Source organism: Staurois parvus, unplaced genomic scaffold (assembly GCF_062004578.1).
Source record: "Staurois parvus isolate SC_StPar_1 unplaced genomic scaffold, SC_StPar_1.0 ptg001136l, whole genome shotgun sequence".
In the NCBI taxonomy this organism is placed as follows: domain Eukaryota; kingdom Metazoa; phylum Chordata; class Amphibia; order Anura; family Ranidae; genus Staurois; species Staurois parvus.
Genome location: NW_028318932.1, coordinates 303,278 through 330,434, shown reverse-complemented (window position 1 = coordinate 330,434; position 27,157 = coordinate 303,278). Strand labels below are relative to the sequence as shown.

Here is a 27,157-nt window from a genome sequence, read left to right as displayed (position 1 = left end):
GTTGTGTGATTGGGAGCCCATTCTGCCAGCTCCCAATTATTATTATTATTATAATACAGGATTTATATATTATTATTATACAGGATTTATATATTATTATTATACAGGATTTATGGCACCAACAGTTTGCTCAGCGCTTTACAATATAACGGGAGACATTACAGCAACAATACAGTTCAATACAAGAGGGATAGGAGGGCCTGATCCTTGGAGCTTACAATCTAGCATTGTCTCTGTACAACCTAGCTTTGTCACAGTGCTGGGGGCTGGGGTGCACGCAGCCAACATAAACCCCTGACATGACCGCGCAGAATGAGGCCCACCTCTGTGCTGCCGCATGTATCTGTCTGGCTGGTGGGAAGGGGTTAATCAGGCTGCCAGAGACCGGATGGGGCCAAGCTGAGCTTTTACTTTGTTGTGGGGATAAATAGAAAACTTCTGTAGGTTAGGTTCACACCTAAGCGATTTATGCAGCGTTTTGCAGAAACGCACTACAGTCCATTTAACACGATTTCCTATGGGACAGGTTCACATCTCCGCGTTTTCACCCGGTTCGTTTTTTTTACTTTTTTAAAAGCAAACCATTGAAGACGCTGCAGAAAAGCATGTAGTGCAGTTTTTATGTGTTTTTGATGTGTTTTTGATGTGTTTTTAATCTGCCTAGCAACAAGAAAAAATAAATAACAAATGCAAAACACATTAAAAACGCACTGCAGAAACAGATGAAACGCAAACTGCATGGGTGTGAACTGAGCCTGAAAGTGGTTTTTAAACTGAAAAAGCAAATATTTATTATATTGCAGCTTACCAATTCTTAGATGGGATGGCTGCATTAGTTTTCTTTCTTGGGCTTTCTCTTTTATTTTTCGTCTGGTGATCTGGCCAGTAAGTCTGTTTTCTCAAAAGAACAATCTCTTCAGCGGAATGTGGCAATTACAGAGCGGAGACCAACCATTTAATACTGACAGGAGTGCATACAATGATCAACTTTATTTATGTAAAATATTTCAGTCTTGTATATAGTCATTCACAATTAGGACTGCTGCTATATAGGTATCTTATATATAGTCAATTTTTTTATATATAATTTTTTTCCTACGCACAACAGCATCCCTTTTCTTTCAATTTATTTATGTAAAGCCTTTATCCCAAAAGGAAAAAAACAGTTTGCTGTAACTTCCTATACAGTGTTAGCTGCAGTCTGTCTTCAGTTTGTTAGTGTATTTAAGTCTGCTAGTATATCTAACACTTTCCTTCCTCTAAGACTGACAATGCTGCTGTCCAAAGGTGCCCCCTCTCCCCCCCCCCCCCCCCCCGTGCTCTGTCATATAGAGGGGGGGCACTCTTATACAGGTGGTGTGTTACTGGCCAGATCATCAGGGGAAAACCAATGGGGAAAAAAGCCTAAAAAGAAAACTAATGCAGCCACCACATCTAATGATTGGTAAGGTACAATACATTTTTTTTTTGTTTTGGATTTAATACAGCTGTAAGGAAAACCTTTGCATTGCTCATGCACACCAAAAAGACAGGTTCACCTTATTCCCCCCCCCCCCCCCTTACTTTCCTTTCCTTCCCTTCTTCACCCATGGGTTCAGCCGCCTGTTGTAATCTCCAAATCAGTCACGTTATAGGCGTTGCCTCTCCCCATCTGACAGCCCTGATGCTTAGTGATTGGCCCAGCATTGTCACATGGAGTGAGTCACATGCTCCTCTGTATGTGGAAGTACTGACTATATCTTTGTTGTTAGAGACAGAGTGGTGGGGGTGGGGGTGTGAAGGTAAGGTGGAGGTACTCCTGGGGCAGAATTCATTAACCTCCCTGGCGGTATTCCCGAGTGTAGCTCGGGGTAAAATTTCAGCACCACAAGCGGTAACCCCGAGCTACACTCGGGCTTACATGCGACGCTGCTCCGGGATCCCTCGATCACTTACCTTGTCCAGCGCTCCCGTGATGTCCCCCCTGCAGTGTCCCCTGTAATGTCCTCTGGCTGATGCCAGCATCTGTCTTCCAGGTTCCGTTCCCTGCGACGTCGGGGACGGAATGGCGGGAAATTTAAAAATGTGAAAAAGTGACATTCACTAAAATCACATTCCTGTATCAAACCATTTCACATACATTGTGTCCGGAGTGCTTTGTCCGGCGCCCTGCCTGCATTTTGACTGTTCTTTCTGCCTGGAAACTGAGAAATGTCCATGGCGTCCAAAAAGCGTCCCTTTAGGTCAAAAGCGGTTTTAGACCGGCTAGAGAACAGCGATAGTAAATCAGAACCACTTGCAGAATTGAGTGATAATGATTCGTGGGGGAAATTCATCATCAGACACTGAAAACGATTCTGCGACTTTGCTCAGCAATGTGCGAACTTGGCGCTATATTTCAAATTTCAGTGTTTTTGGTTTGATTATATTATTGAATTACATTTATTATTATTAAATTATTATTTTTTTATGATTTATTTATTAAATTATAATTTTATGATTTCGTGTTTCAAATTTTATCATACCCGGGATGTTTACTAGACTCTTGTTCGGACAGATTTCAGTGAATTATTCCTAAGAATTACAGGCCTACAATAAAAAAACTACATATTTCCATGCAAAAAAAAGTACCACTTTGAGCACAGAAATACTGACATAATCAGACCGCTAGGGAGGTTACAGAGAACCTTTTTATGTCGTCCTGTATGGGAATAGCGCAGGTTTGGTTTAATTTGGGTTTCTTTTCTGCTGGATGAATGGTATCGATGGCGTTCGGTCATTTGGCTTTATTAAATCTCTAGCTGTTATGAGGTTCCTATAGGGAGGGAAGCACATGTTTAGCGCAGCTCATGCGATCTGCTGGACCTGCCAGCATTTCTGTGGTGAGGACAGTGAATAATTGATGGATCCAGGTTGTGTGAGACGAGGACACGGGAGGAGAGGAGGAGATTTCATCCTGTAGGGTCATCTGTCGCATGATGAAATATACTCTAAATAAGAGTTTATCCAATTAAAATGGACCATCAGTCCCTCTGTTAGGTGGCTCCGCCCCCCTCCAGAGCCGCCATTATGGCGTATGCACAGATGTGCCGAGGGGCTCTGCCCAGCCATCAGGTCCTGGTAAAGCACTGTGGCACAGCTGCACACGAGATTTCCCACACATGCGCAAAGACGGCAGAGATTTGGAACTTCATAATACCTGTCTTTGTGCATGCGCAATTTCCACTGCTCATGCATGAATGTTTGGGGAACCTACATGTGCTAGAGGGCTCACTCAGGACTCGAATCCACATGGCACACCTGTACATTTGCAGAATCTGGCAGAAGGGGGTTTTCATGGTTACAGCATTACTCTGAGCAAACCACTAAATCGTGCGGAAGCACAGCGGCTAAATGATTAGCACCTCTGCCTGGCAGTACTAGGGTCATTGGTTCGAATCTGCCTGCAGTTTGTCTTCAGTTTGTTAGTGTATTGAAGTCTGCTAGTACATCTAACACTTTCCTTCCTCCGAGACTGATAATGCTGCTGTCAAAGGTGCCCCCCCGTGCTCCTTCATATAGAGGGGGGGCACTCTTATACAGGTGGTGTGTTACTGGCCAGATCATCAGGGGAAAACCAATGGGGAAAGAAGCCTAAAAAGAAAACTAATGCAGCCACCACATCTAATGATTGGTAAGGTGCACTACAATACATTTTTTTGTTTTGGGTTTAATACCGCTGTAAGGCAAACCTTTGCATTCCTCATACACACCAAAGAAACAGGTTCACCTGAATCACAGGTTCAGCCGCCTGTTGTAATCTCCAAATCAGTCACATTGTAGGTGTTGCCTCTCCCCATCTGACAGCCGTGATGCTTAGTGATTGGTCCAGCATTGTCACATGGAGTGAGTCACATGCTCCTCCTGGCACACCTGTACATTTGTAGAATCTGGTAGAAGGGGGTTTTCATGGTTACAGCATAACTCTGAGCAAACCGCTAAATAGTGCGGATGCACAGTGGCTAAATGGTTCGCACCTCCGCCTGGCAGTACTAGGATCATTGGTTTGATCCTGCCTGGAGCTTGCATGCTCTCCCTGTGCCTGCATGGGTTTCCTTCAGGTACTCCGGTTTCCTCTCACACCCATAGAACATGCTGGTTGGTTAATTGGCTCCTGTCTAAATTGTCCCTAGTATGTGTATGTATGAATGTAAGTTAGGGACCTTAGATTATACACCCCTTGAGGGTTAGGGACTGATGTGAATGTACCTCGCTGCGCTATAGAAGTACCTGTAATAAATAAATACATATATATATTTAATCTTTCGGGTGCTGATTTACCTGCCAAAGGATTTGCATTTCTGTCCATCCAGTCCTGAGATTTATACAGCTCTGGTACACAGGACAGCCCTGTCTGCTAAATCGGACCACATTTTTTTTTCAACTGCAGTTAAGCACCACAGCCTGGTCACCTCTGTGCCCGCAGCCTGTGATTGGACATGTCATCTCTCTGCTCTCTCTACCCATCAGCATGTTCCTTGTCAGCACATTGCCTGCAGGATGCCAATTGCCTTCATTTAGTTTGCTCTGTGCACTTGTAATGTAAGCCTGATTTCCAGATGGTGGACCATGCTTGCATTATGTGCCTTACAACAGCCGCTGGTACTCTCGGAATCTTGTGTGATATGGTGACAACACAGAGCCACAATTGGGAGGCAGGGACAGTGTGTTCCCTCTATCACAAAGAAGTGCTTGAAGTTGATTTATGGCAGGATCACCATTTTGTCTTTATTGAAAGCTGCAGATTTTTATATCTTAAAAAATTTCTTTTGAAATGGTATCAACATGTTAAATATTTTCTGAGATTTTAGTGATTGGGTTTCCGTCTACTGTGAAGTGCATTACCGCCTGTTGGCCACCGGGTGGTGCTAAAATCCCATTGATGTGACTGGTGGTGCTGTGTCTAGAGGGGTAGGCATGTATTACTGCCTGTTGACTGCTAGGTGGCGCTGAAGGACCTTTGAGGTGTCTGGTTCACTGCAAGGTGTGTACAGAGGGGTAGGCATACATAGTCTGATTCAGGGGTGGACTGACAACTCATGGGGCCCCCGGGCAATAGGGGATCATGGGGCCCCTGTGTCCTTGCCCAAACTCAAAAAAGCCTATGAAAAAGGTACCAGAAGCATCTCATGGGGCCCCCTACTGACCCCGGGCCCTCGGGCAGTGCCCAGGTTTCCAAATGGTCAGTCCGCCCCTGGTCTGATTCCTGCACTTGTTGGAGTGTGTAGAGTGCTGCAGACAGGATATAAAATTACAGCATGCAGGTTTTATTCTTTCTGCTCCCTGTAAGTGAGGCCCCTCTAGTGTGTACACTTCCTGCTTGTTGGTGGGCAAGCAGCTTAGGCAGAGCAGTGTCTCTTCAATGTTTTTTCTGAATCTATAGCATAAAAAAAAAGAAAACTCTCTAATCCAGATGTAATCTCTTACACACAAACAATACATCGGTGTTGGTCTGGATGTGAATTTTAGTGGTGCTCCTATGAGGTATGAGGCCGGACAGGCAGACGATAGATCGGCTCCCTTGTGTCATTCTGTCCTTCATTCATTTTGTTACTTTTGGTTCAGAAGTTTGCAGTGAGCTCTGGAATTCTGAGATCCTGCAAAGTGATCCGTCTACTCCAGGTCTCTGGAAAGTAATATATCTCTGGTAGGTGATCTGTCTGTTCCGGAATTCTGAGACTCTGGAAGGTGATCCATCTGCTGCAGCGGGTGATCCATATTCTCTGAAATTCCAGGACTCAAGAAGGTGATCGTCTGCTCTGAAATCCTGAGTCTTTGGAAGGTGATCCATTTGCTCTGGAATTCCTGTACTCTGGAAGGTCATCCGTTTGCTCTGGAATCCTGAGACTCTGGAAGGTCATCTATATGCTCCGGGTCTCTGGAGTGTAAGCAGTCTACTCCAAAATTTGGAGAATCTGGAAGGAAATCCATCTGCTCTGGAATTCCAGGTCTCTGGAAGGTGATTCATCTGCTCTGGGATTCCAACATTCCTAGAAGGTGATTCATCTGCTCTAGAATTCCAGCACTCCTAGAAGGTGATCCTTGTGCTCCAGGACTCTGGAAGTTGATCCATCCACTCTGGAATTCCTGGATTCTTGAAAGTGATCTGTCCTGGAAGGTGATCCATCTTCATCTGGAATTTCAGGGCTCTGAAGGTCATCTGTCTGCTCCAGAATTCCGGGCCTCTAGAAGGTCATTCATCTGCTTCGGGTCTCTGGAATATGATCAGTCTACTCCACAATTCTGAGAGTTTGGAAGGTGATCCATCTGTTCTGGAATTCCAGGTCTGTGGAAGGTGATCCATCTCCTCCAGAATTCCAGCACTCCTAGAAGGTGATCCTTGTGCTCCCGGACTCTGGAAGGTTATCCATCTGTTTCAGGTCTGTGGAAGGTGATATATCTGCTCTGGAATTCCTGGAGTCTTGAAAGTGATCTGTCTAATCTGAAGGTGATCCATCTTCATCTGGAATTTCAGGACTCTGAAGGTCATCTATCCGCTCCAGAATTCGGGGCCTCTAGAAGGAATATGATCAGCTACTCCACAATTCTGTGATCTGGAAAGTGATCCATGTGCTGTTGAATTCTGGAAGGTAATCCATCTGTTCCGGAATTCCAGGTTTCTAGCAGGTGATCCATCTGCTCGGGAATTTCAGGACTCTGAAAGGTTTTCCATCTGCCCAGAATTCAGGGACTCTAGAAGGTGATCCATCTGCTCTGGAATTCCAGCACTCCTAGAAGGTGATCCTTGTGCTCCAAGACTCTGGTTATCCATTTGTTGTAGGTCTGTGGAAGATGATCCATCTACTGTGGAATTCCAGGATTCTTGAAGGTGACATGTCTACCGTAGAAGGTGATCCATCTTCATCTTCCGTCTGCTCCGGTATTCAGGAACTCTGGAAGGTCATCCATCTGCTCCGGGACTTCGTCTACTCCAAAATTTGGAGAATCTGGAAGGTGATCTGTGTGCTTCAGGTCACTGGTAGTTGATCCATCTGCTCCAGAACTTTGGAAGGTGATCTGTCTGATCTGGAATTCTATGACTGTGGAAGGTTTTCTGCCTGTACTGGATCCCTGCTGTCTCTGATGGTGGTCCCGTAAGTGGATTTTAATATCTGCTGTATGATGAACACCTCACGTCAGTCATACACATTACAATCTGATCTGTTATTTGTTTTATGATTGTTTCTCTCTCTTCCCCTCTTTCTGACCTGATCAATTGTTTATGTATCGGTTCCCTGATGTGAAGAGGGAGTAATTGCTATGAGGCCTTGTTTCCCTCTCGGATCTAAACTGTGTTTAAATAACGGCGATGTTGTTTGCTCAGATATCAACCTTTATAAATGATGGCAATGCCATTGGCTCAGACCTCCATTGTTAGAAATGATGGCGGGGTTGTGAGGACATTCACACGATTTTTACTTGTTTTCTCTCTGTCATTCTGGCACAATAGCCTCCGCCATGAATGAACCTGTCCCTTTAATCGCTTTCTGCGGCGTAAATCTTTCCAGCGTGAGACGCAGTGAATGGATGACAGATAAAAGCGGGGCTCTCTGGGGTGTCATTTCCCTCCCTGGGTCCATCATGTGACACCCCCCACCCCCCCCCCACCCGCACACACATTGGCTACATCTAGAAGAATTCCTGCCATTTCCACAACAATGACACACTTAGCATGACAACAAGCTGATTAAATGATGCCCTATCTTCTCTTCCGGTGAAGAAGTGATTAATTAGGCTCGTTAACCCTGCGGCTGCTGCTGGAGCTCCATGTGGGATCAGTGACGGCTCCAGCTGTACTGATCATAGACTGGGATGTCTGTGCGTCTAGTGCTAGCCGGGATGGAGCGATGCCTCACTAAACTCTGCAAATGGCAGGGGCGCAATCCTTCTCCTTTTATTTTCTATGGAATCGAAGGACAAAAAAAAAAAGTTTTCTCTTTTGATAGTTGTACTTTAAATACAAATAAACATTTAATTCTATAATTTGCTCAAATAAGTCACCAGTCACACTGCTGCAATTTAAAATCGCATGGTTTGTGTGCAATTTCTGAAAACTTTATTGCTACTAGTGAAGATTTTCAACAATTTCTTGCAATTTGCAGTACGATCGCCATCATATTCTATGTAGGTGAAACTGCAACAAAATGGCAGAAAAAGTAATGCAAGAACTACTTTAGAAATCACGCTGCAGCAAATGTTAAGACACTGATATTCACATTCATTAGATGCATTTTCAGGTGCGATTTTTCAATTCCCAAATCACACCTGAAATCTCACCGATATGACCGGGCACTTAAAAATGACACTAAGGATTTCTGGTTGCAAATTTAAAAAAAAAAAAGTTAAAAAGGGAAAATAAAAAGAAATGAATAGTAAAAAAGTAGAAATAAAAAAGCTAAAAAATGGCTAAAGAGAGGAAGAGGTTAATTCTTGATCAGGGTTAATAAGGGGTTAAATAGGAATGCATGTTAGTTAGACCAAAAAAAAACAAACTTGTGCAGTCTCTTTAAGTGACATCATGTGTTGATGGAGGGTCACACCTCTGATCTACAAATTAATTAACCCCTCGCCCTCCAGAGGATTTACCCCCCCGACCAGGCCATTTTTTTGCATTACGGCACTGCGTTACTTTGAGAATTGTGCGGTCATGCAACGCTGCACCCAAACGAAATTTACGTCCTTTGTTTCCAACACATAGAGATTTCTTTTGGTGGTATTTGATCACCTGTGCGGTTTTTTTTTTTTATATTCTTTGCACTATAAATAAAGACTGACATTTTTGAGAAAATTAATTCTATTTTTGACTTTTTGCTATTAAGCATGTCCAGTAAAAAAAATTTGAAAAATCAAATTTCAGCATAAATTTAGACCAAAATGTATTCTGCTATTCCCAATACGTGTAAATGAATTGGTTTGCATGAACGTTTTATAGCGTTTATATGGCGATATATATACTGGAATTTTTTTTTTTACTAATAATGGCAGCGATCAGCAACCTATAGTGGGACTGCGGCAGGCATTCTGACACTGGACTTGGAACTGGCTTGGTGTCACTGACCTCCCCAGTTAAACCAGTGCAGTAATCACTGCTAATGGCACTGGGCAGGAAGGGGTTAACATGTGGGGCGATCAAAGGGTTAACTGTGTGCTGTTTCACTTTGGGGGCTGTGTGTGTGCTTCGTATAGCTCTGTTTCTCTCCTATCTATCTACACACACACACACACACACACACACACACACACACACACACACACACACACACACACACACACACGAGCTGACAGGGGAGAGATCTGTATTGTTTACATACGGGTCTCTCCCCCGTCGGAGAAAGTCGGCGATCACTGGGTGCCGGCGAGTAATCACCGGCTGGGACCAGGTGATTGAGGCTGCGTATGGCGGCGCAGGTAGGGCGCGTGTGATTGAGGCTGCGTATGGCGGCGCAGGTAGGGCGCGTGTGTAGCTTGTATGTGCCTCCTACCCGGAAATGCAAAATCCTGTGTGTATATATACAGGATTTTATGCACCCCTGGTGCCCTGTAGCAGTATTTCTGCTATAGGGTGGAGGGGAAGCTGTTAAAATGTAAGTTTATGACTGTAGCAGAAAATAAATTCTCTGTTTTTAATATGAAATAAATTTGATTGCATTGGCCGGGAATCGAACCCGGGCCTCCCGCGTGGCAGGCGAGAATTCTACCACTGAACCACCAATGCTTCATAGAGCACATCTGCAGTAGAGCATAGTCTGTGCTGGTGCACACACAGCTGGAACAGAAGAGTGTGTCCTGCTAGATACAGCTGGAAAAGAGACTGTCCAGAAGCACACACAGCTGAAAAAGAGGAGTATCTGTCCTGATACAGCTGAAAGAGAGGAGACTCTGTACTGATGCACACAGCTAGAAAAGGGGAGACTCTGCCCAATTAATACAGTTGGAAGAGCGGAGTCTCTGCCCTGCTAAATGCAGTCGGAAGAGCGGCGTCTCTGCCCTGCTAAATGCAGCCGGAAGAGCGGCGTCTCTGCCCTGCTAAATGCAGTCGGAAGAGCGGAGTCTCTGCCCTGCTAAATGCAGTCGGAAGAGCGGAGTCTCTGCCCTGCTAAATGCAGTCGGAAGAGCGGAGTCTCTGCCCTGCTAAATGCAGTCGGAAGAGCGGAGTCTCTGCCCTGCTAAATGCAGCCGGAAGAGCGGCGTCTCTGCCCTGCTAAATGCAGCCGGAAGAGCGGCGTCTCTGCCCTGCTAAATGCAGCCGGAAGAGCGGCGTCTCTGCCCTGCTAAATGCAGCCGGAAGAGCGGAGTCTCTGCCCTGCTAAATGCAGCCGGAAGAGCGGAGTCTCTGCCCTGCTAAATGCAGTCGGAAGAGCGGAGTCTCTGCCCTGCTAAATGCAGCCGGAAGAGCGGCGTCTCTGCCCTGCTAAATGCAGCCGGAAGAGCGGCGTCTCTGCCCTGCTAAATGCAGCCGGAAGAGCGGCGTCTCTGCCCTGCTAAATGCAGCCGGAAGAGCGGCGTCTCTGCCCTGCTAAATGCAGCCGGAAGAGCGGCGTCTCTGCCCTGCTAAATGCAGCCGGAAGAGCGGCGTCTCTGCCCTGCTAAATGCAGCCGGAAGAGCGGCGTCTCTGCCCTGCTAAATGCAGCCGGAAGAGCGGCGTCTCTGCCCTGCTAAATGCAGCCGGAAGAGCGGCGTCTCTGCCCTGCTAAATGCAGCCGGAAGAGCGGCGTCTCTGCCCTGCTAAATGCAGCCGGAAGAGCGGCGTCTCTGCCCTGCTAAATGCAGCCGGAAGAGCGGCGTCTCTGCCCTGCTAAATGCAGCCGGAAGAGCGGCGTCTCTGCCCTGCTAAATGCAGCCGGAAGAGCGGCGTCTCTGCCCTGCTAAATGCAGCCGGAAGAGCGGCGTCTCTGCCCTGCTAAATGCAGCCGGAAGAGCGGCGTCTCTGCCCTGCTAAATGCAGCCGGAAGAGCGGCGTCTCTGCCCTGCTAAATGCAGCCGGAAGAGCGGCGTCTCTGCCCTGCTAAATGCAGCCGGAAGAGCGGCGCCTCTGCCCTGCTAAATGCAGCCGGAAGAGCGGCGCCTCTGCCCTGCTAAATGCAGCCGGAAGAGCGGCGCCTCTGCCCTGCTAAATGCAGCCGGAAGAGCGGCGCCTCTGCCCTGCTAAATGCAGCCGGAAGAGCGGCGCCTCTGCCCTGCTAAATGCAGCCGGAAGAGCGGCGCCTCTGCCCTGCTAAATGCAGCCGGAAGAGCGGCGCCTCTGCCCTGCTAAATGCAGCCGGAAGAGCGGCGCCTCTGCCCTGCTAAATGCAGCCGGAAGAGCGGCGCCTCTGCCCTGCTAAATGCAGCCGGAAGAGCGGCGCCTCTGCCCTGCTAAATGCAGCCGGAAGAGCGGCGCCTCTGCCCTGCTAAATGCAGCCGGAAGAGCGGCGCCTCTGCCCTGCTAAATGCAGCCGGAAGAGCGGAGCCTCTGCCCTGCTAAATGCAGCCGGAAGAGCGGAGCCTCTGCCCTGCTAAATGCAGCCGGAAGAGCGGAGCCTCTGGGCTGAGAATGCCTTAGTCAGACTGTGATGATGTGGCACATCTGTGTCAGGACTTGTTGGAAGAGGCCAGAACAGTCAACATCTGCAGCATTGGTGGTTCAGTGGTAGAATTCTCGCCTGCCACGCGGGAGGCCCGGGTTCGATTCCCGGCCAATGCAAGGATTGTTTTTACTTTCAGTCATTGACATAATTCTGCTACAAAATTTTATTTTGTAGAACATTTACTATAGTATAAATTCTATATCATCTGTCCTGATTATTCTGCACATTTCAGCCAGCAATATTTCATTCTATACCTGCTTTAAGGTGCACATGTGCAGACAAGGGACATGCTGATGGGAGGTGGAGGGAAAGCAGAGGGATGAGCATATTAAACTGCTGCTTCTCCTTTCACTGTCCAATTACAGGCTGGGAGAGGGACAACACCTGTAAGTGTCACTGAACTGCAGCAGAGAAAATTCCATGTCTCCTGCCCTGCCAGGGCTGTGCTGTGTGACGGAGCCATTTAAATCTCAGGACTGGATGGACAGAGTTTATACAGACTACACAGACCTGTCCACATTGATCTCAGCCTCGCTGGGTCCTCCCGTCACTGTTCAATTCTCAATTCTGAAAGACGTTTACAAACAATTCTCAATAATTGTGTTTTTGCTCTTTTAGTACAATCCAGTGGTCACATTGAGGGGCCTTTCTGTCTGTGGAGCACTGAGCAATCCTGCTCAATATATAATTCCTACATAATCATACATCCTATTGTTTGACTAAAAATAATTTTTAGAAATAAATCATTTATAATTTCTATGTAATAAAGATATGATTATATAAAACGATTTATGTGCTCTAATAACGATTCATATTGATATGATGACGTCGTTATAATCCAGGGTACGTCGGACATTTGTAGACAGTGGCTGAATGGTGCTCCGAGCGCTCCTGTGGGGAGGGGTGACACTATGTCATGGTGTGATCCCACTGTATATTCTAACATCGGAGGTTTGCTGGACAGAATACACATTTATCAGTGCGATGTGGAGTGTCTGTACAATGCCAGGAGTAAATATGGAGTCTATAGGAGTCCTGCAGAACCTGAACTCTTAAGTCCATTCACCATATGTATTCTTCTTGAATCGCGATGTGCAAACTTCAGGTTTGAAACTCGTGTAGGGTGACTGTTCTTGTCCCTGTCCCTCCTGTACTTTTCTGTAGTTGTCGGAGCTCTGCTCTGTTCACAGTCTATTCAGAGCACAGGGATGATGTCACTGCAACTTTTACAAAGTAATATCTGGGTTTGTAATGGCATAAAGTGATTGAAGAGGTTCACCATTGAGTGAAGCACACATCTCTGTCCAGGATTACTTGCCATTCTCTCTCTGGTCTTGTTGCAGCTCTCTGGCAAGTGCCGTCACTCTGAATCTGGATGGGATTGTGCAGGTTTTGGATCGGCACCTCCATGAACCCACCACGGGGATGATGACTCGGATCTGTGTGCTGAAATGGCTCTATCACTTGTACATTAAGACTCCACGCAAGGTGCGTACCGCCACACTCCGCATCACACCCATCCCCCGCCTGACCAGTCCGATTCCAGAAAAATCTTTCCAATTTATTTCTGGATGGGGGGTGGGGGGCTGCAATCTTTCTCAGGTTTAAACTTTTGTCTGTGTCCCCTTAAAGGTTAGGTTTGGGCAAAATCTAAAATTCAGTATATCTCTGCAATACACAACATTTTCCCCCTCTACTTTATCATTTATCCTGGTAATCTGCCAGAAATCCAGGGAGCTCCCAACTTCCTGCATGAGCTGACAACACAGAGCCCTGCTGTACTGAGATCCCAGGGAGTGTTGTCAGCCTTACCTACGCTCTCTCCTGCTAGGCTACAGAACCACCTCTGTAGCCCCTCCCCCATTCCTTGTCCCATTAACAGCTGCTCAGTTCCATAACCCTGCCCCCTCTCATCTCTACAACCCCTCCCCCTCTCATTTCCATAACCCCTCCTCAACTCTGTAACCCCCTCCTCCACTCCCCCCATAACCTCCCCTTATCTCCATAACTCCTCCTCTTTTCATCTCCATAACCCTTCCACCACTCATCTCCACAACCCCCCTCTCATTTCCATAACCCCCACCCATTCTCTCATTTCCATATCCCATTTCTCATGCCTCCTCTTCATAACTCCTCCCCTTTTCATCTCAACCCCTCCTCCACTCCCCCCATAACCTCCCCTTATCTCCATACCTCCTCCCCTTTTCATCTCCATAACCCTTCCACCACTCATCTCCACAACCCCCCTCTCATTTCCATACCCCCCCCCCCCCCTCTTATTCTCTCATTTCCATATCCCATTTCTCAAGCCTCATCTCCATAACTCCTCCCCTTTTCACCTCAATAACTCCCCCATAACCTCTCCTTATCTCCATAACTCCTCCCCTTTCATTTCCATAACCAATCCACCACTCTCATCTCCACAACCCTCCTTATTTCCATAACACCCCCCTCCCCCTCACTCCTCATCTCCATATCCCATTCCTCACTCCTCATCTCCATAACTCCTCTGCCTCACCCTAACTCCTCCCCCACTTATCTCTCTACTCCTCCCCCACACCTCATGTCTAACCCCTCCCCCTCTCCCTATATCCCACCCCCTCCTGTGTATTGGGGAGGTGTACTAAATATGTTTCGGTTTTTCCCAGACATGCTCTCTTCTATATTGGGGAAGGGAGGAGTATGTATACTATTTTTGTTTCAGTTTATTACTTTCCAGACTTTGATTTGGAGAAATATTTGGGGGATATCCTAAAATGAAAGCGATTTTTGTTGTCTATATGTGGCCCTGGGCCCCACACATCTGGCTACTGAGAGTTCATAGAACATTGATGTGAGGTGGTTGCCTTGGGTTTTTGCCCCTCCTGTGGGCTGATTATGTCCCTCCCCCGAGGAACCATATGATTTTTGATTCTTACATTCTCTGTCATTCTCATCCTCTGTGTTCTCTTGTAGATGTTCCGTCACACAGACAGTCTGTTTCCCATCCTGCTGAGGACCTTGTCTGACGAATCTGACGAGGTGAGAAACCCGCTAGAGCCTTCTGTGCCCTCCTCCTGTCGGACCGCAATGCATCCTGGGAGTTCTGGTGTCACTAGTTAGAAATGTTCTCTTATCTGTGTCGGTGTCTGATAGGGATTACAATACTCCAGTTGTACCGGCTCCTCTCCTGGACTGAAATGGCTTACTCTGATTTCACTGCACACTGTGAGCTTCTCACAATGTGCATTAGAAGCAACAGCAAGTCAAATAGAACCCGCCTCATTTCCTGGCTGGAGGATGTCCGGCATCATCTAGCTCTTTCTTCCGCAGCCTCACTTTCCCTGGACCGCCCCTTTCATTCATTGGCTGTCAGTTCTTACTCCTGACCTCTGCACTCTGAGCTACTCCTGGCCCCTACACTTTGTGTTCCATACATACATATATGCACTTAATGTGCTGGACATGGATCATTGTCGGGAAAGGGGGGGGCCCCTCTTTTCTCTGTCTGCAATTAGTTTGGGGGGGTCTCTTTGCTCATTTGGTCTGGAATCAGTTTGGAGGGGTCTCTTCTCTCTCTTTCTGAAATCAGTTTGAGGTTGGGGGGGGTCTTCCTCTCTTGGTTTTATGGAGGAGGGGGGTCTTCTAACCCTGTCCAGAGTCAGTTTGGCAGGGTCTCTACTATCCCTGTCGTGTATAGTTTTTTTTTCTGGGGGGGGGGGGCTCCTTTCTCGGTCTAGTATCATTTTTTTATATTTTTTTTTTGGGGGGGGGGTCTCCTTTCTTGGTCTGGTATCATTTTTTTGGGGGTCTCCTTTCTTGGTCTGGTATCATTTTGGGGGGTAGTCTTCTTTCCCTGTCTGAATTTGGGGATCTCTTCTCTCCCTATCTGGTTTTCTTTTGAAGGGGGGTCTCATCCTTTGGTCTAGCAGCATTTTTTTGGAGGGGGGGGGTCTCCTTTCTTGGTTCTCTTCTCTCCCTGTCTGGTATTGGGGTCACTCTTCCCTGTGTCTAGAATTGCACCCGCAGTAATCGCTCAGTCTGCGTTGACGCTCCAGGTTGAAATGTCATCATGGTAACAGCTGGCAGTAAGCAAAGTCTTATGTGGGGTGGGGCAGAAAGGGTTAATGTAGCTGGAGCAGCCCCCCCTCCTTCCAGTGGAGTGAGCTGCGGGATTGCAGCCCTTGTTTCCATGGTGACAGGAGGCTGCGGCTGTTCTGCAGAGCATCACACCAGGCGGGAAAGCTGCATCCTGAATACTAATGTGCCGCCATTCTTCTGCCGTCTTTCACGTCCCGTCATCCTCCTCCTCTGGCCTCTCTGGAGAGACATTAACCCCTTTTGCCGTGGCGGCTGTGGTTGGGTCACACAGCTCTCCCTGTATAATACCGGGAAGGGGAGGAGGAAATGAGGACAAATGTACCCCAAGAGGATTATGTAATACGGCAGATGAAAGAGCCGAGTGACACACTGCATCTCATATTCATCCAGAACAGTAAAGATGAATTTTGATTGGTCAGGGCTGGAGCACAGCACTGGTCATTGGTCAGGTTTGGACCCACAGTGCAGCTAGTAACATACGGTCATTTTTTCTGCTGTCAGCAGTGACGTCACTCGCCATGCTGAAGTGATCATCTGTGCTATGTTGGACATTTTAGCTGTTCTGTAGACCTGGCAGCCTTTTACACTTGACTTTGGAGCTCTGGGTGACACGTCCTGACTTTGGGGCTCTGGGTGGCGTGTTCTGACTTTGGGGCTCTGGGTGGCGTGTTCTGACTTTGGGGCTCTGGGTGACGCGTCGTGACTTTGGGGCTCTGGGTGACGCGTCGTGACTTTGGGGCTCTGGGTGACGCGTCGTGACTTTGGGGCTCTGGGTGACACGTCCTGACTTTGGGGCTCTGGGTGACGCATCCTGACTTTGGGGCTCTGGGTGACGCATCCTGACTTTGGGGCTCTGGGTGACGCGTCGCGATTCTGGGGCTCTGGGTGACGCGTCGCGATTCTGGGGCTCTGGGTGACGCGTCGCGATTCTGGGGCTCTGGGTGACGCGTCGCGATTCTGGGGCTCTGGGTGACGCGTCGCGATTCTGGGGCTCTGGGTGACGCGTCGCGATTCTGGGGCTCTGGGTGACGCGTCGCGATTCTGGGGCTCTGGGTGACGCGTCGCGATTCTGGGGCTCTGGGTGACGCGTCGCGATTCTGGGGCTCTGGGTGACGCGTCGCGATTCTGGCGCTCTGGGTGACGCGTCGCGACTCTGGGGCTCTGGGTGACGCGTCGCGACTCTGGGGCTCTGGGTGACGCGTCGCGACTCTGGGGCTCTGGGTGACGCGTCGCGACTCTGGGGCTCTTGGTGACGTGTCGCGACTCTGGGGCTCAGGGAGATGAGTCGCGACTTTGTTGCTCAGTTAGATACGTCTTAATTTTGGGGCTCGGGTAGAGCGTCTTGATTTTGGGGCTCAGGGGGACACGTCTTGATTTTGGGGATCAGGGGGACATGTTGTGACTTTGGGGCTCAGGGGGACGCATCCTGACGTTGATGTGCAACAGATAACTGTTAGAAATCCCTGACAGTTGTTTTGCCTTTTGTGTCCCATTGAAATATTTTCCCTCACTTCCTGTTCTGGTGACAACTGTACCATTTTGGTTTCCCATCATGTTCTGTCTCATTATCTTCAGGACAAGTCTCCCTAGCAGGGACACTGATAGAGGTGTGATGGGGAAGGGGTGACTTAGTCTATAATATCTGGGGTGGAATCCTGTGCTTTTCCCAGTGTCTTTACATCATCCGGACATAATGTACAATCTCTGGGGTGGAATCCTGTGTTTTTCTCATTGTCTGTGCATCATCAGGGCATAGTGTATAATTCCTGGGGGTGAATCCTGTGCTTTTTCCACTGTCTGTACACCATCAGGACATGATGTATAATCTATCAATTCTGTCTTTTAGGTCATCTTGAAGGATCTGGAGGTCCTGGCTGAGATTGCCTCCTCCCCAGCTGGCCAGACAGATCCCAACAACGATGGTGGGGAGCTCTTCTCCGGTCAATCTACACTGTGTGTGCCACCCCCGACCCGAGGTGTTCAACCAGGCGAAGGTAAATTATACCGTGACCCCAGTGTGTGTGCAGTCAGGCCTTCCCGTAGTCCAGTGCATGTGCAAGCATGTCTTCAGATGAAGCTCATTCACCCCATATATCATAGAGCACGGGTGTCAAACTGGCGGCCCTCCAGTTGTTGCCGAACTGCAAGTCCCATGAGGCATTCCAAGATTGACAGTTACAAGTATGAGTCCCAAAGGCAGAGGCATGATGGGACTTGTAGTTTTGCTACAGCTGGAGGGCCACCAGTTTGGCACTCCTATTATAGAGGGTCTTGCATGCTGTGGTCATTGGTCTTGTCCTGATCGAGATTGAGGTATTGTCTATATAACTCCGATATTGGCAGGAGAGGCGACCTCTGCTTCCTTACATGTCCATGGTTGGAGGATTCAGGGGAGGGGATCAAAGTTCACTTCCTTCTGTTAAAGGGCACCATGCATTCCAGCAGCCAGTACGAGTGTGAATGCTAGTACGGTCAATGGCAGTGCCCCCAGTGATTGTATTGGCACCAGTACCCGGGGGGAGGGGTGGGGATGCACTTTTGTGATCTATGTAAATCTCATGGTAGCTTTAACATGTCATTTTCAGTCTTTCATTAGAATAATCTCTGGTGATTCTGCTCTGAGGGTCTTTGTTTGGGCACTTCCCGTTATAGGGTTCTGTGTCTGTTTTGAGGGAACCCTCCATCCCTCCTGGATTTTTATTTATATTTGATTATTATATATATATCAGGGGTGGACTGACCATTTGGAAACTCGGGCACTGCCCGAGGGCCCGGGGTCAGTAGGGGGCCCCATGAGATGCCCCTGGTACCTTTTTCATAGGCTTTTTTGAGTTTGGGCAAGGACACAGGGGCCCCATGATCCCCTATTGCCCCGGGGGCCCCATGAGTTGTCAGTCCGCCCTTGATATATATTATAGAGAATATGTAACAGGTGCACATAACAAAGGAGTGTCAAAACACCCCATGGGGAAGAACATCTTAAACTCCTAACATTCTAACTCTTCCCCTCCAACCCTAACCATGTATTATACCCTCTAATGCTATAACCATAACCCTGATTCTCTAACTAGTCACTTAACCCTTTAACCCTACCCGTCTAATTCTATCCCTTTAACCCCAGTCCATTCAATCTACTCCCCTAACCCTTTAACCCTAGTACTTTAAACCCTTTAATCCTAACCCTCCAAACCTAGTCCTCTAACCCTAGCCCCTTCACCTTTTAACCGTAGCCCCCTAACCCTTTAACCCCCTAGTCTTTTAACCCTTTAGCTCTAGTCCTCTAACCCTTTAACTCTAACCCTCTACCCCTTTTAACCCCAGCCCTTTATCTCTCTAATCCTAGCCCTCTAACTGTAGCCCCTCAACCCTTTAACCCTAGCCCTCTAACCCTTAAACCCTAACCCTTTAAACATACACTCACCAGCCACTTTATTAGGTCCACCTGTTCAATTGCTTGGTAACACAAATTGCTAATCAGCCAATCTCATGCCAGCAACTCAATACATTTAGGCATCTAGATGTGGTCAGGATGGCTTGCTGAAGTTCAAACCAAACATCAGAATGGGGAAGAAAGGGAATTTAAGTGACTTTTAACGTGGCATGGTTGTTGGTGCCAGACAGGCTGGTCTGAGTATTTCAAAAACTGCTGATCTACTGGGATTTTCACGCACAGCCATCTCTAGGGTTTACAGAGAATGGTCCGCGAAAGAGAAAATACCCAGTGAGTAGCAGTTGTGTGGATGAAAATGCCTTGTTGATGTTGGAGGTCAGAGGAGAATGGGCAGACTGGTTGCTGCAACATTTAGATGTTCTGATCAGAATTTGGTGTAAAAAATATGAAAGCATGGATCCATCCTGCCTTGTGTCAACGGTTCAGGCTCGCGGTGGTGTAATGGTGTGAAGGATATTTTCTTGGCACTAGCAAGGTGTACCTAATAAAGTGACCAGTGAGTGTATTTCTCTAACACTTTAATTATAGTCCTTAACCCTTTAACCCTAGCTCTTTAACCATCTAACCCTAGTCCTCTAACCATAGCCCCTTAATCCTTCAAAATCTTATCCTCCAACCCTAGTTTTCTAACTGTAGCCCCCTAACCCTTCCACCCTAGCCCTTTAGCCTTCAACCCTAGCCCTCTAACCCTTCAACCCTAGCCCTCTAACCCTTCAACCCTAGCCCTCTAACCCTTTAACCCTAGCCCTCTAACCCTAGCCCTCTAAGTCTAACATCCTAATCCTCTAACCCTCTAATGCAAAAACCCTCTAATTCTAATCCCCCTAGCCCTATAACCATAGCCTTCTGACCTCAATCCGTTCTGACATTAGAGTGTCAGCTCCTGAGGTGAAGAGGCATGAGACACCTTGCTGTTGGAGTATCCAAGACCTGTAAGAAGATGGCAGCTGATTCTGCCCACCAAGCTCCACGTGTATGAAAAATGACTTTTGGGTGTACTAAACTTTTTGGAACAACATTGGCCAATAAGAAATGCGGATTCCCATACATGTAATTGGCCATATATTGATATAAGGATTTTGTGTTTCACATAATGCTGGCATGGGGGTGAACAGGAGGCTGAGGAAGAAGAACTCCGCTTGTAGCTGGATGGTTGTGCTACTATAATTCTGAGTTCTGATTGGCTTGACATCTGTCCTGATAGGACGTCTCTGCCGTAGAGAGGAGGGGATGACATGTCAGCCATCTTCTGCTAGAGAACACCAGCTGTAGGACAACAGACAGCCCCGGCCATCAGGCACAGTGATTCTAGGAGAACAATGGTGGGTGTGCAGAAAATTGGAGCAGAATGAGTTGGGAATTTTAATATGAAAGCAGAAATCATGTCCCAAACTGTATGAGATTGTCTGCCGAATATTTCCGTGCTGATTCCAATTCTGGATAACATGACCAGTTAAGAGATCTGTTGGGCGAATATGATCAGATCTCCATACCTGATCTCTTTTCTAGGTGCCCGTGGCCTGGAGAGCTCACCATCCACCCCGACCATGAATTCTTACTTCCATCGCTTCATGGTCAACTTGCTGAAGAGGTTCAGTAGTGAGAGGAGACTGCTGGAGACCCGTGGGGCCTTTATCATCAGGTGGGTGCACAATGCAATTACATGGGGTAATCACAGGGGGCAATTATTGCTCCCACATCCTCCATTTAGGAAGGGAATATTCAGCTCATATAACTGATAGTGTATGGCTGTGTCTCGTCCCTGGGATGGATGCAGCCGGGGTGGAATAGTTCTTCCTCGGGTCTCGCAGTATCCTGGGTCTAAGTTTAGTTGGCATCTCTTCCCTGCTGGTCCTACCTGTGCATTGTCGTCTCTGGGGAGGAAATTGTATTTCAGCTGCCACATGCTAGGCCCGAGCACTTGGGGGGAGGAATCAGGAGTTCTGGAATGCAGAAGTGGGGTGGAGTTCTGTACTGCAAATATTGAGGGAGGGGTCTGTAGTGTAGAGGGAGGTGGGAAGAGGTTCTGTAGTGTAGAGGACGTCCTATAGTGTGAAGTTGGGGGGGGGGGGGTCTGTATTGCAGTGGTGAGGAGAGGTTCTGTAGTTAGTCGGTTCTGTACTGCAGTGTTGTGTGTTGGGGGGGGGGGGGGTCTGTGGTGGGGAGGGCTCTGTAGTACTGAGGTGTAGGGGGGGATCCTGTAGTTTGGAGTGAGATGGGGGTTCTCGCTGTGAGAATACAATAGCACGGTGGGGAGGATTCCATCATCAACCTCTCACTTGTGTGGATGGGGCAATCTATTCAAGGTTTTTTGTTTTTTTCCCCTCTGGCTGGTCGAGGAAAAAGATCCATCTGTGGTCATCTTTATTGGAGTCAGCAAGTAGCGGGGAAGGGGGGGGGGATTGGTGGGTGATGTAGATGGGGGTCACTTGCAATCTCCTTCCCTCCACAGACAGCTTTGTCTTCTGCTGAACGCGGAGAACATCTTCCACTCCATGGCGGACATTTTGCTGAGGGAGGAGGATCTGAAGTTTGCATCAACCATGGTGCAGAATCTGAACAGCATCCTGCTGACCTCCTCTGAACTCTTCCAGCTCCGCAGTCAACTGAAAGATCTCCAGACACCGGTATGCTCCGGTCAGGTCACTTGGCGAGCAACAAAATTCAATGATGTGACAGGGCCAATGTTACTTCCTGTTCAGTGTGTGAGCGAATCAGAGGGGAGGAAGAGAAATTCCCTGGGAAGTCCTACTTCTGAGAAAAGGCATGGGGTGGGGGGATAGGTCTTTATGGGGCCCATGGGGTGGGGGGATAGGTCTTTATGGGGCCATGGGGTGGGGGGATAGGTCTTTATGGGGCCCACAGACGTTACATTGTCTACTGAATGGAACTATCTTGCTCCCGATGGTACCTTTTTAATAAGTAGTAGTTACATCCCCTCATCCTTCCAGTAGTGGAAGGGAAGTGAGATTCAATAACAGCTGCTTTGAGTAACAATTTGAATTTTAGGCACTGAGTGTAGCATGTCTAGGACTGTCATTAGGATGTATATGATCATAGAACAGTGACAGAGGGAACCATTGCCCAGACCGTGGCAGGTCTAGGACCACATGTGTGGTCTGTGATCAGAAAACAGTGACATAGGTAACCCCTGGACCACCCAGAGCCTGGCGTGTCGAGGGCTGTCATTGGGACCTGTGTGGTCTGTGATCAGAAAACCGTGACATAGGGAACCCCTGGACCACCCAGAGCCTGGCGTGTCGAGGGCTGTCATTGGGACCTGTGTGGTCTGTGATCAGAAAACAGTGACATAGGTAACCCCTGGACCACCCAGAGCCTGGCGTGTCGAGGGCTGTCATTGGGACCTGTGTGGTCTGTGATCAGAAAACCGTGACATAGGGAACCCCTGGACCACCCAGAGCCTGGAGTGTCGAGGGCTGTCATTGGGACCTGTGTGGTCTGTGATCAGAAAACCGTGACATAGGGAACCCCTGGACCACCCAAAGCCTGGCGTGTCGAGGGCTGTCATTGGGACCCGTGTGGTCTGTGATCAGAAAACAGTGACATAGGTAACCCCTGGACCACCCAGAGCCTGGCGTGTCGAGGGCTGTCATTGGGACCTGTGTGGTCTGTGATCAGAAAACCGTGACATAGGGAACCCCTGGACCACCCAGAGCCTGGCGTGTCGAGGGATGTCATTGGGACCTGTGTGGTCTGTGATCAGAAAACCGAGACATAGGGAACCCCTGGACCACCCAGAGCCTGGCGTGTCTAGAGCTGTCATTGGGACCTGTGTGGTCTATGATCAGAAAACCGAGACATAGGGAAACCCTGGACCACCCAGAGCCTGGTTTGTCGAGGGCTGTCATTGGGACATGTGTGGTCTGTGATGAGACGATGGTGACATGGGGACTCCGGGACCACTGCCCAGCACATGTCATGTCAAAGTCTTTTACTGGGGTGTGCATGGTCTGTGATCACCCAACAGTGACGGATGAGACCCCAGGATCACTGTTTAGAGCGTGGCATTTCCGGGACCATTGCTGGGATTTGTGTGATCACAGAACAGTGACAGAGGGGACCCCGGGACTGCTGCCAGTGTGGTGTCTAGAACCTTTGCTGGGACATGTGTGGTCTGAGATCACAGAATGGTAACAGAAATGATTCCGGGACCACTTAGAGCATGACATCTCTAGGACCATTGTTGGGACATGTGTGGTCTGAGATCACAGAATGGTAACAGAGGTGATTCCGGGACCACTTGGAGCATGACATCTCTAGGACCATTGTTGGGACATGTGTGGTCTGTGCTCAGCGAATGGTGGCAGAGGGGACCCTGGGACCATTGCTCAGAGCGTGATGTCTCTAGGACCATCATTGGAACGTGTGTGGTTTGTGATGAAAGAGCAGTAATAAAGGGGACCCTAAGACCACTGTCTAGAGTGTAGGGTCTCTAGTAGCATCATTGGGATGTGTGTGGTCTGATATCACAGAATAGTCACAGAGGGACTGTTGCTCAGAGTGTGGTGTATCTAGGGCTGTCATTGGAACATGTTTATGGTCAGAGATCACAGGACAGTGACAGAGAGGACCCGGGAGAACAGCTCAGAGTGTGGCATTTCTAGGACTGTCATTGGGAACCATATGTTGTTTGTGATCTAAGAAATTTGACAGAGGGGACCTCTATTACCTGTCTGTTTTCCCATTGCAGGAGAGCTGTGACCTGTTCTGCTGTCTGTACCGCTCATGGTGTCACAGCCCCGTGGCCACCGTGTCTCTGTGTTTCCTCACTCAGAACTACAAGCACGCATATCACCTCATCCAGAAATTGTATCCTTAATGTAGTGTGTGCAGAGATGGCGACGTGTCCTTGCTGACCACCACCAGTCCTGTCCTCAGCTGGAGTCATTCTTCAGGACACTTTAAGTCCTCCATGCAGAATAAGGACTGGCACAGGGACCTGTATGGGGCTGTAGGGTGGAGCTCTGTTCTATCCTAGTGAGTGCATTGCACTGTTTTTCCTTGACGCCAGTGCTCAGTGGTGACCTGGAGGTGACGGTGGATTTCCTGACCGAGGTGGACAAGCTGGTGCAACTGATTGAATGTCCAATCTTTACATGTGAGTAAATTCCCATCATCCTTCACTTCCTCCCCATCCGTGTCACAGCCGGAGAGACTTATTTTTTTATAGTCATTATTTTATAGTATTGTTTTATAGATATTAGGACTTTGTTATAGAATATAGACAGACATTTGATTTTATTTGAATTGTTCAGACATTTCCTTTCCCTGGTCTGGATTGTGGTTTGCTGGGTTTGAAAAGACATCTGTCGGTCGGGTCCATATACACTATCTGTATAATGGGAACCCTCCCAACCCCCCTCCCATGTGCGTGTGTGTATCCATATGATGGGAACTAATCCCCCAGCCTTTATTATTTGAGCTGTCCCCTGGGTCTGAGTATCTGCATGATGGGAGCTCTCCCCTGGGTCTGAGTATCTGCATGATGGGAGCTCTCCCCTGGGTCTGAGTATCTGCATGATGGGAGCTCTCCCCTGGGTCTGAGTATCTGCATGATGGGAGCTCTCCCCTGGGTCTGAGTATCTGCATGATGGGAGCTCTCCCCTGGGTCTGAGTATCTGCATGATGGGAGCTCTCCCCTGGGTCTGAGTATCTGTACACTGAGAGCTCCAAACCAGGGCTTTATATCTGTATATTGGGAGCTCTCCCCCTGGGTCTTTATATCTGTATGATGGGAGTTCTCTCCCGGGTCTGTATATTGGGAGCTCTCTCCCGGGTCTGTATATTGGGAGCTCTCTCCCGGGTCTGTATATTGGGAGCTCTGTCCCGGGTCTGTATATTGGGAGCTCTCTCCCTGGTCTGTATATTGGGAGCCCTCTCCCTGGTCTGTATATTGGGAGCCCTCTCCCTGGTCTGTATATTGGGAGCCCTCTCCCTGGTCTGTATATTGGGAGCTCTCTCCCTGGTCTGTATATTGGGAGCTCTCTCCCTGAATATTTGTATGATGGGAGCTCTCTCCCGGGTCTGTATATTGGGAGCTCTCTCCCGGGTCTGTATATTGGGAGCGCTCTCCCGGGTCTATATGATGGGAGCTCTCTCCCGGGTCTATATGATGGGAGCTCTCTCCCGGGTCTATATGATGGGAGCTCTCTCCCGGGTCTATATGATGGGAGCTCTCTCCCGGGTCTGTATGATGGGAGCTCTCTCCCGGGTCTGTATGATGGGAGCTCTCTCCCGGGTCTGTATATTGGGAGCTCTCTCCCGGGTCTGTATATTGGGAGCTCTCTCCCGGGTCTGTATATTGGGAGCTCTCTCCCGGGTCTGTATATTGGGAGCTCTCTCCCGGGTCTGTATATTGGGAGCTCTCTCCCGGGTCTGTATATTGGGAGCTCTCTCCCTGGTCTGTATATTGGGAGCTCTCTCCCGGGTCTGTATATTGGGAGCTCTCTCCCTGGTCTGTATATTGGGAGCTCTCTCCCTGGTCTGTATATTGGGAGCTCTCTCCCTGGTCTGTATATTGGGAGCTCTCTCCCTGGTCTGTATATTGGGAGCTCTTCCCTGGTCTGTATATTGGGAGCTCTCTCCCTGGTCTGTATATTGGGAGCTCTCTCCCTGAATATTTGTATGATGGGAGCTCTCTCCCGGGTCTGTATATTGGGAGCTCTCTCCCGGATCTGTATATTGGGAGCTCTTTCCCGGGTCTATATGATGGGAGCTCTCTCCCGGGTCTATATGATGGGAGCTCTCTCCCGGGTCTATATATTGGGAGCTCTCTCCCGGGTCTATATATTGGGAGCTCTCTCCCGGGTCTGTATATTGGGAGCTCTCTCCCGGGTCTGTATATTGGGAGCTCTCTCCCGGGTCTGTATATTGGGAGCTCTTCCCTGTGCCTGTGTATTCATATGATGGAAGCTCTCCTCTGGGTCTATGCGTCTGTATGATGGGAGCCCTTCCTTTGCACTGTATATAACAGGAGCTCTCTCCTTGTATCTGTGTATCCGTATGTTAGGAGTGGCCCCCCCCACTGGCCTGTGTATCCGTATGTTGGAAGCTTTTCCCCCTTCACATGTCCTAATAACACATAGCTTCCAGCACGTTGGCTGGGAAATGGAGCAGAAATGATCAGATGGCTGCGTGCCTGTAAGGAGAAGAGTCGGTGTGCAGCGGACATGTCAGGTCATCCACAGTATGGAATATAAGAGGGAATACTGTATGTAACACATCAGAGCACAGGGAGAAGGAAGGGCAGGGAAAAGGGAAGGGAGGTGATGACAAAGGGCTGGTAGGAGAAGGTGAAGACTCAAATTTTAGGGAAATGTTCCTTGGATTTGCCCTAGGTGTTTTTTTTTTTTTTTTTCTGAGAGGTGGTTGTTGGGATGTTTTTGAGGCCTGTCCCATTCTCATTCTCACACCATCTGCTCTTCAACTGACAGTTAGTAGCCATGCCATGTAATCTGTCTTCTCCCCCTCAGATCTCCGCCTGCAACTTCTGGATGTGGAGAATCACCCGTATCTGATTAGAGCACTGTACGGACTTCTGATGCTGTTACCACAGAGCAGCGCTTTCCAGCTGCTATCACACCGTCTACAATGTGTCCCCAACCCTCAGCTCATGCGATCAGGGTAAGTGTTGCACATACCTTAGGGTAAGGAGCTGTAGAGGAATGGTAGAGTCTTGCTTTCACCCCAAGAAGCCAATGATAATTCTCCTTTCAGTCCTGTTCCTACATTTACTATAGAGTAGCCTTTCTCAGAGTAACCTTTGACAAACTTTTCCGGTTTCAGGGAACCCCTGCTAAACATTACTATGAAAACAACTCATTATACATTCGTGTGATGGTCATTGGGAAGAATGCCCCTTCCACTTGAGGCCATTGGGAAGAATGCCCCTTCCACTTGAGGCCATTGGGAAGAATGCCCCTTCCACTTGAGGCCATTGGGAAGAATGCCCCTTCCACTTGAGGCCATTGGGAAGAATGCCTCTTCCACTTGAGGCCATTGGGAAGAATGCCCCTTCCA

The 27,157-nt window shown here is 48.5% G+C and overlaps 1 protein-coding gene and 2 non-coding genes across 3 annotated transcripts in view; 2 read left to right on the top strand and 1 right to left on the bottom strand.

Moving 5' to 3' along the window:
* Nucleotides 1-27,157, top strand: part of VAC14 (VAC14 component of PIKFYVE complex) — a 64,423-nt gene that overhangs the window by 30,551 nt on the left and 6,715 nt on the right. The window contains exons 11-18 of the mRNA XM_089659225.1: nucleotides 12,930-13,074; nucleotides 14,542-14,607; nucleotides 17,513-17,660; nucleotides 20,627-20,759; nucleotides 21,570-21,744; nucleotides 23,829-23,947; nucleotides 24,157-24,236; nucleotides 26,611-26,761. Of these exons, the coding sequence (XP_089515351.1) occupies nucleotides 12,930-13,074; nucleotides 14,542-14,607; nucleotides 17,513-17,660; nucleotides 20,627-20,759; nucleotides 21,570-21,744; nucleotides 23,829-23,947; nucleotides 24,157-24,236; nucleotides 26,611-26,761 (1,017 nt within the window). The remainder of the gene's footprint in view (nucleotides 1-12,929; nucleotides 13,075-14,541; nucleotides 14,608-17,512; nucleotides 17,661-20,626; nucleotides 20,760-21,569; nucleotides 21,745-23,828; nucleotides 23,948-24,156; nucleotides 24,237-26,610; nucleotides 26,762-27,157) is intronic.
* TRNAG-GCC (transfer RNA glycine (anticodon GCC)) lies at nucleotides 9,663-9,733 on the bottom strand. The gene has a single exon. It is a non-coding gene; the product is annotated as a tRNA-Gly (tRNA).
* Nucleotides 11,632-11,702, top strand: TRNAG-GCC (transfer RNA glycine (anticodon GCC)). Its single transcript has one exon. It is a non-coding gene; the product is annotated as a tRNA-Gly (tRNA).